The sequence below is a fragment of the Eublepharis macularius genome, chromosome 7 (genome assembly GCF_028583425.1).
Source record: "Eublepharis macularius isolate TG4126 chromosome 7, MPM_Emac_v1.0, whole genome shotgun sequence".
NCBI classification, from domain to species: Eukaryota; Metazoa; Chordata; class Lepidosauria; order Squamata; family Eublepharidae; genus Eublepharis; species Eublepharis macularius.
The window spans coordinates 111,714,763-111,727,639 of NC_072796.1; the positions used below are offsets into that span (position 1 = coordinate 111,714,763).

At 38.7% G+C, this 12,877-nt stretch overlaps 1 protein-coding gene across 1 annotated transcript in view; it reads left to right on the top strand.

The window, feature by feature from the left end:
• Positions 1-12,877, top strand: part of VPS13B (vacuolar protein sorting 13 homolog B) — a 553,219-nt gene that overhangs the window by 152,879 nt on the left and 387,463 nt on the right. Inside the window, exons 18-19 of the mRNA XM_054984385.1 lie at positions 7,172-7,306; positions 8,893-9,066. Of these exons, the coding sequence (XP_054840360.1) occupies positions 7,172-7,306; positions 8,893-9,066 (309 nt within the window). The remainder of the gene's footprint in view (positions 1-7,171; positions 7,307-8,892; positions 9,067-12,877) is intronic.

A 12,877-nucleotide genomic window follows, 5' to 3' on the forward strand; every position in this document is an offset into this window, starting at 1 on the left:
ACGAGAAAGGCTGGAAAGCAGGAGAAAAGGATTTAATGTATTAGATAAGTTTCTCAGACACCAAGGCCAGAATCAGATATTTGACAGCAAACATGGGATTCCTAGTTCTACTTCTCTTCTGATATATAAAGTGCAGAAGGGGTGCTTAATCCCTTCATTGCTTTTTCCGTTGAACATCTCCCCCCCCCCCCACGCTGCTCTACTCCCTATTTATTTAACTTTATTTATAAGATGCATTTCTAGCTAGTGAGAACTCAAGGTGGCGTACATAATTCTCCTATCCTCCATTTTAGCCTCACAACAACCCTATAAAGTAGGATAGGCAGAGAGTGTGTCTAAGGTCACCCAGTGAGTTTCCTTGGCAGACTGGGGATTCAAACCTGGGTCTCCCAGATCCTTTTCCAATACTCTGATCACTTCATCTTTCGATTCTATTTGGAGAGTCAGGCTGAAAAGGAGGAAGGTCAGATGGGGAAATGTCCAGGGATTTTTCCCCTTCCCCTTCTCTTCACGTATCTGATGCAGCCCTGAAGTTGGAAATTCTGTGTTTGCTACTGAAAGCCCAGTTCCATTCTAAGAGAAAACAAAATGAAATAAGGTGTTGTGTACTGGAGTCCAGATAAGTCACTGTCTTCAGACAGCAGCTCAGTCCATAAGAGCTGGGGACTTGAACTTTGTCTTATGAATGACTTACAATACAATACAATTATTTGTATTCTGCACATGGTAAGGGCAATATTATGCTCCTGAGGGTTTGTGACTGTAAAATGAGAGAGAGAGCCATAATCAGAGTGACTGTATTAGATAGAGAGACGGGGGCTATGCTCACAGAAGCTGTTGTCGTTACATGAGCAGGTGCCAGACACCAGGCTTAGGTGAGCACTTGTTGCAGTTGCCCCAGCTGAAGATCTAGGCTGCAGTTAAATGGAAAAGGCAGTTGTATTCTTACACTGTGGGCAAAAACACCAATATAATTCCAAACTGTGTGTCATCATAACTACTTTAGATGGTACTGTGAAATGGAAAGAGAGAGTCTATGCAGAGCTAACTTTGAAACTTCTAGGATTAACGCCTGAGAACTGATGCTCACTCTGTTATCTGTGGAGGGGAAATCCATACTTCTAGAAGCAAAGAAGGCAGTATATTCCTGTTTTCTTATATGCATATTAACATATGGAATTGGAAGGAAATATATATGATAGGACACTATATGATAGGACACTATAAATGATTAGAGAGTGAATGTAGATGAGAATTGTGAAGTCAATTCTTTTTGGAACGCATTGATATTGTTTGGTATATTTTTCCTCAATAGAAAATAACAAGATTTTATCTAAATTTGGTCCCTGTTTACTTAAGCCCTCCCCCCTTTATGTTATTTAAACAGAATATCTGGACCTGTGAGAGGTTATGCTGCAAAGACGGCCAGTTTAGTTAGTGACAATTTCAATACTCTTAAAAGGTTTAACTTCAAACAGTATAGCCGCCACTGAAGGTTACATGTATACAGTTGGAAATGTGTAGTTCTTGGCTTATGCACAGATGTCTTTCAATAAGGCTGGCCAGTAATTTCTTCAAATTGCTTGGTTTATCAGCAGCACATGTCATCAATCCTAGAGTGCTTGCTCAAGTCAAGCCTCAGAATTCTTAGCTTACAGGCGCAGCTGCAAACAGGTGAACAGGCAGAAAGTAATTTGTGCAGCTTGGTGGCTGTCAGACAAAAGACAGACAATCTGTGTTTTAAACAGATTGCAGGCCTTCTATGAGCCAGACAAAAGGGATTTCTACAACTGCAAATAATTCCAAGGTTGACATATTTTCCTTTCTGCCATTAGGTGATTTGTTAAAATTGGAAACAATGAACATAATAAATCTACACAGAAACTGGAGATAAGATGAAAGAAAAAGGAGATCACTAAATAAGTTTACATCCTTCTGTTGAAAAGATACAACTGGCATTCATATAGACTTTTTTCTTGCCAAGACAAGAAGCGGATCTTCGTAACTTACAAAGCCACTTACATGCATATGTTCTACTGTGACAAAAGCTTCAAATTGTTAGAACAAATTATTAATAAATGAGTTACTGGATCTTTACACAGGACACTTTATTAAGGGTATAGGGTTAGGTATATTATAGGTATCATAGGGGAATTGAGAAGTCACTACTTAAGACAGCAAGAAAAACACTTATATGAATGCCAGTTGTAACCTTTTCAGCTGAAAGCAAATTGGGAAGGCAATAATTTCCTCGGTTGAAAAAAGAGAGAGCGAGAGATTTACTTAACTTTTGAACTTTATCATTCAAGTAGCATTTCTTCTGGTAGCTAACATTGCCAGATGAATATTGTATACCCCTGGGTATGATAAGATGCTGTGTGTGACCCGTGCCCAAATACTTGCATTGCATGAATTCACAGAGAAGGTGAGATCACCATCTAGTAAAGAATGGTTTCAATTTGTCTTGGTGAATCAAGTGAATACCGTATTTAGAGAAAAAAATGCATTCATGCAGGTTGCTGTCTGCAGTCCAAGTTGCTGATCAGAGAGTCTTTATACACATTGGTAATGTGCTGTGCAACATAAGCTGAAATATATTCCACAAGGGAGGAAAACGGAATAGTTTACATACGCTGTTCCTAAGTGCAATGAATATAAAACTCCATTACTCACTTTAAGCAGGTGCTTTTTATATGAGGCTTTAAAGAAATATAAAACTGCTGGTGAAATGATTGGTTTGTATAGGCACGACTTAACTTCCAGTGCTCTGACCAGATAAAGGGGCTAAAAATACTCCACAAACACCTATTTAAAGCTTTGGGGGGATTAAAGGTTAACATCTTTTGGGGAGAAGAATTTGCCATTTTGGACAGTAAAGGAAAAATTACCCCACATGCTACTGTTGTAAAGTTCTACCTTGCACACCAGGTGTGATGGTCTGGGTTCTGATAGGGGTAAATAGAATCATTTTAAACTATTTTTATATTAATTTCCAACTGTAATTTCAATGCCTTCTTTAAATTCTGTAGGTTTCCCCTGTACCCCTGTTCAGTCTGGTTCTAAGCCACCCAAGTCTGGTTCTAAGCCTACCTTGAAGAGGAAAGTTCTCTTTCTACTTCTGGACATGGAGGGGGGGGTCACTTGGGCAGTTGGGGGGGGGTAGTTGTGAATTTCCTGCATTGTGCAGGAGGTTGGACTAGATGACCCTGGAGGTAACTTCAAACCCTATGATTCTATCCTAATTCCACCATTTGCCTCATATTTCCAGTGCTACCACTGCGGGAAAGTCAAACTTGTAGGATAAATTGAAAAAATAAATAAAATAAACTGTCCCTTCAAAAAGTATGTATGTGTGAATAAAGTTTTCTCAAGGATGCTCTGCCTTTTCACCTGCTTTGTATATAAGGGTGATAACTTGGAGGAGTTAATCCTCAATTTGGAACAATTTCCTTAACTACTTCCCAGTACAGACTACCTCTCCTTAGCATCTATCCACTTGACAATTTCACAGCTGATCCATTAGTGGCTAATATAAATTGTTCCTTTTTTAAAAGTTGCTTTGAGAACTTTTAAAATTTAAAAGCAATAAATAAATAAGCATTTTGTTGTACTTCTGAGCTTATGAGAAAATGTACTTTTGGATCCTAAGGAGGATTGCCCCTAATTTTATAGGATTCTTCCCTATCATCTATCCTAAAAATATTGACGCAGTAATGAAAATTGTTCAGATCATCTTCCTCTTGTGAGGTTAGCCACAAAAAATGGAATTTGATAAAAAAAATGGAAATGAGTAATTAGATTCTTTAGGCACAGTAGCCGTGTTTAATTACATGGCTTCATGATTGCTTTCTGCAGCGGGTATGGTTCTGTTGAAAAAGGAGCTGCTCTCATCTTTCCATATGTTGCCCCATAGATTTTTAATAGCACATGGCTACAAGACTTTATAGTGGAAAGAAGCCCATTCACCCATTTATTACACAATGATCAGTGCCTGTCCACTAACTTTGTGTTGCATGAACCTTCTACAGCACTCATACTTGTAGCATAGTGGTTAAGCGATTGTGCTGCAAATCAGCACTCTGCTGGTTCAAATCTCACTACTGCAATGAGCTCAACAGGTGGCCTTGGGTCAGCCACTCCTCTCAGTCCCAGCTCCCCAGCTGTATTGTGGGGTGATGATAACATTGACTTCGTTCACCATTCTGAGTGAGGCACTAATCTGTCTAGAAGAGCAGTGTATAAATGCTGCTGCTATTTAAAAAATATATGGATGCCACATGAAATACTGATTTTTAAAATTGCTATTAGAACTGTTGACCAGGTAGCATTCTTACATGTATTTGTATAATGAGCTCTGCATGCTTTGCCAAGAACCCTAATCTACTTCAGTGTGTATGAAATATGTAAGTTTCTAGTAGGTATCATGGTTATCTTTGTGGCATCTCTAGTATGCAAATGGAAATTTCATTTCTAAAAGTTAAAAAAACACTGTCATTAGAAAATCTTTTCCCCCAGTATGCTTATTCAGAAAAATTATTTTTTGTGTCTGCAAGTTGATCATATGTATAACTCGAATGGAGTGGGCAGCTTGAGCTTCATGGAGACTGCTGAATTTCCCCTATTTGAATATTTGACAGGCTTCTCTTGTTTCTAGAATTGATTTGATTTATTGATTTACTTTGTTCATACCCCACTTTTCTGCCTAGTGGGGACCCAAAGCGGTCTACATTATTCTCCTTCATTTTATCCTCACAACAACCCTATGAGTAAGGCTGACCGAAGGTCACCCAGCAAGCTGCCATGGCAGAGTGGGGATTTGAACTTAGCCTTTCAAAATGATGTCTGAGGAAACAGATGACCCTTACAGAAAAAGAGCCATTATGTTCAGTTTAATAGTATCAGTTTTAATTGTACTGTATAGTAATTTTACGTGAGCTACCTCGATACTCCTCCCTGGGGCATAAGGGCAGCACAGAAATGTATTAATTAACTATATACAGAAAATCTGCATGTTATCTGAAATAAGGGACACAGTCCACATATGTGGTGTTATGTTCTAGCCAGCAAGCTGTAGTGGGTAGAGTATTAGACTAGGATCTGAGAAACTAAGGTTTGAATTCTCACTCTGCTATGGAAGCTTGTTGGGCAAATTTGGACCAGTCACACATGCTCAGCCTAACCTAACTCTGGTTACCGGTTGAGTACTGGGTCCGGTTCAAGGTTTTGGTGTTGACCTATAAAGCCCTCTGCGGACTGGGCCCAGCGTACCTTCGGGACCGACTCTCCCCATATGTTCCCCGGAGGTCGCTTCGATCAGCCACTAAGAACTTGCTGGTGGTCCCTCGCCCCAGGGAGGTCCGCCTGGCCTCTACCAGAGCCAGGGCCTTCTCAGTTCTGGCTCCGACCTGGTGGAACTCTCTGTCTGAGGAAACTAGGGCCCGGCAGGATTTGTTATCTTTCCGCTGGGCCTGCAAGACGGAGATGTTCCACCAGGCATTTGGTAGGGGCTAGGCTGTCCTCTCGCTGGCCTTACCACTGAAGACCTTCCACCACCCATGCAGGACAATGCTGTATTTTAATATTTTATACCCGCCAATTTTAATTGTTTTGATATGATATTTTAATGTTTTTATAATGTTTTTACTGTTTTAAGCTGTTGTTAAACCTCCCTGAGCCCGTCTGACGGGGAGGGCGGTCTAGAAATGTGATTAAATAAATAAATAACTCACTGGGTTGTTGTGAAGATAAAATGGAGTAGAAGAGAACTCTGTAAGACCATTTAGGCCTTCACTGGGAAGAAAGGCGAGGTGTAAATAAAGTAAATAAATGATTTATTTGAGTTACAAGTCGGGGACTTACAAGTAAGGTGTCTGTGGAATAAAATGGGAAATTCTTCCCATGAGCCAAAGCTCCCTTTCCAGGATTCTGTAAGCTCTTAAAGGCCTGAGCATTCTCCATCCCTGCCCCCTCCCCCCAGTTAAGCATCTGTCAGCTATTTCAACATTCTAAGGATAATGAATATATTTTATTTAGTTATTTTTGGTTGGGTGTGCGGGAATCTTCTCAATTTACTAGTTAATATTTTGCTGCCTGCCAAATTTGCAGAAACCTTGTCTCTGTTTGCATACAGGCTCTGTACTCTGCCTTCATGATAGGCACTTGGCTCTGAAGTTTACTAGAAGAGGGTATGGTTTTGCTTTCTTTTGCAGAAGAAGCTTTCATCCTAAAGATCACTGAAGCATCTCTTAGCACGAATGCAATAGAGAAAGCTCAGTTTCAAGCTTGACTAATTTGTGTTTGAAATTCTCTCTGTCTGTGGGGGTTGGGGGGGCGTTGAAAGTTGAGAAACGTCCGTCTTTCCTGTATCTGCTTTTTCTAACAGGTGCACCAACTAATTTTTACAAATACTATAAGTAAATGTTACATTCTCCTGCAAATTGCACTTTATGAAATAATAGCAATGGCTGTACAGCCAAGTGAAATGTGGGTGGGTGTTCAGTGCGCTTTCCTGTGCGACTGTGCCAAAGTTCTGCGTTCCTGACCTGTTACATCCCCCACTGTTACAGTTCTAGGTCCCTTTTCAGAAAATGCTGCCAACAAGTGCAGAGCTATGCCAAACTGCAGAGTAGCTTCCTTTTAAAGTGTACAAATGGAGGCAGGGAAGAGACCACCAAACCTATTTACACTTTTGACCTAAAGCAAAATTTGAACTTTGGTTTCCATAAAAAAAGATGGCAAGCACACTTACCTGCTGTGCAGCTGAGCTGTAGTTATTTGATTTTTATTTTGCTGCTAAAAACATATTTACTAGTTTTAACATTCTAAAATTACAAGGTAACCTGTAAGAGAAGCATAAACAGTCTGGAATGTAAAATAAAAACAAAGTTGGATATACATATAATTACCTGCTTAATTTATTGTTTTGCTTTTTGTTTTCATGTTTATCTTCATTTGTGGAAAAGAGATTTGTGTAGATACTGTATACCTGTCTGCATATATTCCTATATAGAGATTCATTCTGGAGTATAAAAGGTCTGCATTGCAACACAAATATTATAAGACTATCTGTGGCAGATAATTAAAGTATAATTAAATTTAAATGCTCTGGTGAAAGAAAATAAAAAATATTTAAATTCAGCAGGCTAGTACATTTGCAGTTTTCTTTTATTAGGTGTGAAATCTAAGAATCCCCTGCCAACTCTTGAGGGCTCAATCCAGAATGTTGAATTGAAGTACTGCAGCACATCATTGGTCAAATGTGCCTCTGGGACCATGGGATCAATAAAAATTTGTGCCAAAGCCCCAGGTATGTGCAGCTGGACCATGTAAAAGTTTATGGCCTGTGTAGGAGAATTGGCCTTGCTTTTTACAAGGAAAGTTACTGAAACAAGAATTTACTCATTGTTCCTATGAATAAGAGGTGTATTTTATTTTACTTTTTATGTTTTTGTTTTTAGAAATGAGCCAGGATGATGTAGCATGGCATCATCAATAGTGAAAATAAGAAACCATGTTAAGGTATTTTGGTTATTACAAGGCTTAAGGTTTGAAACCAGTGCAGCTGAAAATCAAGAGCTTCATAGTTATAATAACCAGATTACTCTGAAAGTGGATATACCAACTGAATGCAATGTCATAATAAAGGCTAATCTTTAATTTAAAAGAGTGATCCAGTTTCTTTAATTGTCCTTAAAATATACTTATAATTAAATACACTTTGAAGTGAAGTGATTTAATCACACTTCAAGTGTGATTATTGTATTACCACAATACAATATTTGAGTTATAGAAAACTCCTGTATTAGATAGAAAACTCCTGTATTACAATTCATTAAAATCAAGTTGAAGCCCTTATCTCATAATGCAGATTGAATTGGACTATAGAGGCCCTATGATCGAATCATAGAGAAAAATTTATAAAGCTATTGGTAGATAAAACTTCTTTTTGGATAAAGTAGAAAGAACATCATCATGGTGGCTAGTTTAAAATAAGCCACGTGTTAAACTTACTCCTTAGGTATATTTGCTGCCCCTGCTCTTGATTTCCCTCTAAGGCCCCAATCTATGAGGCCAGTACTGTAATTGCAACCAGAAGGTAGGTTGCGCCACATGGCAGAAAGGCAACACAGAGATAAAGTCAATTGGTGCAAAAGAAGTTGCATTGAAAGATATGTCTGTAATGAAGAAAGGTTGGTGTGATTAGACTTGTTGTCTGGTGCATTGCCCTCCTGATTTTTAACTTTCTGTCAAGTTATGGCATTGAAGAATTGCACAAGGTTAAAGCAAGGTGAAGTTCTAGTGTTGGTTTTTAGCCTATGCCTAGAAATCAAGAAGTCCTTAATGAAAATTGAATCTGACTAATTTTCTGGGAAATATGACTTGGGAATTATTTGATGGTCTAATACATAATAGACCATCAAATTATTTTGGGAATTATTTGATGGTTTAATACATAATAAGAGCCCTGTGGCACAGAGTGGTAAGTAGCAGTACTGCAGCCCAAGCTCTGCTCATGACCTGAGTTCGATCCTGGCAGAAGCTGGGTTCAAGTAGCCAGCTCAAGGTTGACTCAGCCTTCCATCCTTCCAAGGCCAGTAAAACGAGTACCCAGTTTCCTGGGGGTAAAGTGTAGATGACTGGGGAGGGCAATGGCAAACCACCCCGTAAAAAGTCTGCCAAGAAAACGTTGTGATGTGCCATCCCCCCATGGGTCAGTATGACTCGGTGCTTGCAAAGGGGACTGACTACCTTTACCTTTTTACCTAATACATAATAGAAAGCACTATCTTATTGCTTTAGTACAATGAATCTTGTTGTGATAGTATAACAGCTTTGTGGAACCTACTGGACACGTATTCATTGAATCACAATATATTTTAACAATGCACTTAGGTGATGGTGGAAAGGAGAAGCTAATCCCTTTAATTCAAGGACCATCTGATACTAGAGACTTGCACAGCAGCAAGTGGCTCAATGAAAGCCGAAAACCAGAGTCTCTCCTTGCTCCAGATTTATTGGCCTTCACGATTCAAGTCCCTCAGCATAAGGACTACAGTTATAACTCAGGTGAGAGCAGATTTTTTTAAATACTTCCTTTTGGTTTTTTGTACCTAATATTACATTCAGTCAGTAGAAGACTAACTCATGTAATCTCATCTCATGTAATCCATGTGTTTACAATGGCTTAGATCTAATGAAGTGCAAAGACAACCATATTCCAGGATGCCATTTGTTCTCATTTGCCCCCCTTTCCCCAGCTACAGTGAAACTTCAAAAAACTGATGCTGGATGTACCTATGGGCCTTGCTTCAGTGTTTAGGAGATGTCAAGGCTACTGGATGGTGGGTGGGGAAGTATCTTTGTGTTTACGTTTCATAGCGTCCAAACCATTGTCAGTTCATTTGAAAAGCTGAAATTGGAACAAACTATTGCAAAGTACTGTTCTACTAAGTATGGCTTATTAATTTGACCCTCTGTAGTTTTCAAATGTATTGTTCCACCTTACTTTGAAAACATATTTGACAGGGAATGGTTTTATTCTACTTAAGTTTTCTACATATTCTCTGTGTAGACTTCTGTTGAGTGAGGTATATTAGTTTAATCTACTTTCATTAATTTTTTTCAAGTTGGGTAGCTGTGTTAGTCTGTCTGTAGCAATAGAAAAGAGCAAGAGACTAGACTAACAAAATTTGTGGTAAGGTATGAGTTTTTGTGAGCCACAGCTCCCATCTTCAGATACCCTGAGGGTATCTGAAGCCCCTCTACAAAATGAACCAAGAGGCATGGGCCACTTCCTTTTGGCATCTAAAGTGATAAAGTAATATTCATATTCAGGCTTCATTTCAGATTTGGAAGTTTGCTTTATCTGCTGAGTCATTTTCTGGGGTGGTGGTGGTGAGGAAAAGCATAAAATAATTTAATGGTCACTTAACACTATACACATGTATATATTGTTTTATTCCTTTTAATTAATTATAAACATATGTATAGCATTACTGGGGAATAGGTTACATGCTGGAAGGTTCAGTACATGTATGAAATAAACAGAATGTAACCTTATTGTATTATACTATGCACTATTGCACTTCACGTACCTGAGGTAGAAAATGCCTCAGCTTTACAATACTGATCTTTTTTCCTTTAGAGGCATCATCAGTGGAGAGAAAAAACATGTATAAAATATCACTCAGTCTTGGAGAACGTCATGCTCTCTGATTTAATCTATGAACCTTTTTGTTGTCCCTCAAGTCTGTCTAGTGGGAATCTTCCATAGCTGGTATTATAGTACTAATAATCTACTTGACTGTGCATTAATACTGATGTCATATTTGGTTAGAAATGTCATGATTTGACTTTATGTACAGGCTTTAAACAGGATAAGAAAAAAATTGAACTGAAAAAGGGTAGCATTGCTGAAAATTATGGAGGGCTGAAAAACATTTCTCTGCTCAGTTACAGAGTGAGAACTTGTATTCCTTTATTAAATAAGTGTATAACTTCGTAACTTTTCTAAAAAATATGCTGGTATATTTGATGTGTGTGTGTTTTTTTCCTCATACCACAAAGTATGAAAAGCAAGTCCTGCACTGCAACGTGCAGAAACAACAATGTTATTTGATACTTCCATACTTTGTAAAGGTTAATTTTGTTCAGTGGGGTTAATTGGAAAGGAAGGGATGGGTAAAAAAAGCCAGGGTTGCAGCTTTGCTTTTTTTAAAGTTCAAAAGAGGGTAAAATAAAGTTGCCATTTTTCCTCATTCACAATTCAAGTCAAGGCTACCATCCCCGCTAACGGTCTAAAGTGTAAACAGCAAGGAGTTCTTTAATTGGCTTTTGTTTTAGAAATGAAACACACACAGGCACACATGATCAACAATGTACTGCTGTGGCCTGATGTGTTTCTTTTTTAAAAATATATTAAAAATGAGCACAAATATCATAGTAATTAAAGCCAATTCACATTTATGATTTGGGTATAAAAGTGTAAAAACGATACCCATCTATCTTATTACATTTCCTTTTCTCTCCCTGAGGACTGAACTTCGTATTTTATCTGTAATTGTTGCCAGTTTTCTATCATGTTCCCACTGGGTTTCTTGTGCAAAAAAAAAAAATCTTATCCTACTGATGACAGAGCTTGCTTGAATGATTTCATGCTCTTAGCATTTTTGTTCACGGGAATTAGCAGCAAAATGTAACTACAGCTGAACTTAGCATCTATTTTTGTAATTTTGAAGTTTATACTCTGTTATTGGAGCTAAATGAAGAGATACAGGTGTTCTCCAGCTCAAGTCTGTTGGGATTTTTTGATGGCTGAAGCTTGAAAAGAAAATGCATGTGTTTCCAGAGTCAAACAGCAGCTGTGAGACAAGGATTTATGCTTTTCTCAGAACTTTGGGATTTCAAAATGTTACATTTAATCACAGGCACAGAAAAGAGAGCAAATGTTAAAGATGTTACATATAAAAGTAGGGGATTGATCTCTTTACCATACCAGCCAGTTGTGGGAGTAGAGGAACAAAGTGGTCTTTAATCTTAATATGAATAATTTCAAAAAAGATTATGATGTTTGCCAAGACTCAATTTTTCAAGTAATTTTTTTTATGGAACAGAATATTTTTATCCTTTTCATAATGTAGAAAAAAACCCTTTATCACAGAATCACAGAGTTGGAAGGGGCCATACAGACTTTCTAGTCCAACACCCTGCCCAATGCAAGATGAGCCTAAAGCATCCCTAACCAATATTCATCCAGCCTCTTCTTGAAAACTGCCAGTGAAGGGGAGCTCACCACCTCCCTAGGCAGCTGATTCCACCTTTAAACTACTCTGACCGTCAAAAAGTTTTTCCTAATATCCAGCCGGTACCTTTCTGCATGTAATTTAAGCCCATTGCTTCGAGTTCTATCCTCTGCTGCCAACTGGAACAGCTCCTTGCCCTCCTCCAAATGACAGCCTTTCAAATATTTAAAGAGAGCTATCATGTCCCCCCTCAGTCTCCTCTTCTCCAAACTAAACATTCCCAAGGCCCTCAGTCTTTCCTCATAGGGCTCAGTCTCCAGACCCCTGATCATCCTCATCACTCTCTTCTCGATTTTGTCCACATCCTTTTTGAAGTGAGGCCTCCAGAACTGCACACAGTACTCCAGGTGCGGCCTGACCAAGGCAGTATAGAGAGGGGCTATGACCTCCTGCGATTTTGATGCAATGGCCCTTTTGGTACAACCCAGGATTGAATTGGCCTTTTTTGCAACTGCATCACACTGACTGCTCATATTTAGTTTACAGTCCACTCTTACCCCAAGATCTCTTTCGCATATACTACTACCCAGAAGTGTATCTCCCATCCTGTATTTGTGCTTCACATTTTTGTATCTATGTTGAATTGCATCCTTTTTACAACCGCCCGCTTCTCCAGAGTATTCAGGTCTTGTTGAATTTTAACTCTATCTTCTTGGGTGTTTGCCACTCCTCCCAATTTGGTATCATCAGCAAATTTAATGAGCAAATCATCAGCAAATTTAATTTATCTTTAAATGCTCAATAGCTATTATGCTATGTGCTAGGTTTATATATTTCCATTTAGTAATATATTTAATTTGGTTGTTTGGGAGAGGGGTAAATACTCCAGTGAAAATCAGGCACTTTTAAGTCCCACTAAATTCAGTGGGAACCCTGGCCTGGAGAGCTCAGGGAAATCCGATCCTGTCAGATCTCAGAAACTAAGCAGGAGTGGCCTTGATTAGTAATTGGATGAGAGACCTCCAAGGAAGACCAGGGTAACTATGCAGAGGCAGGTGTTGTCTCTTGCCTTGAAAACCCCAGCAGGGATTGCAATAAGTTAGCTATGACCTGACAGTACTTTCTATCACTACAAA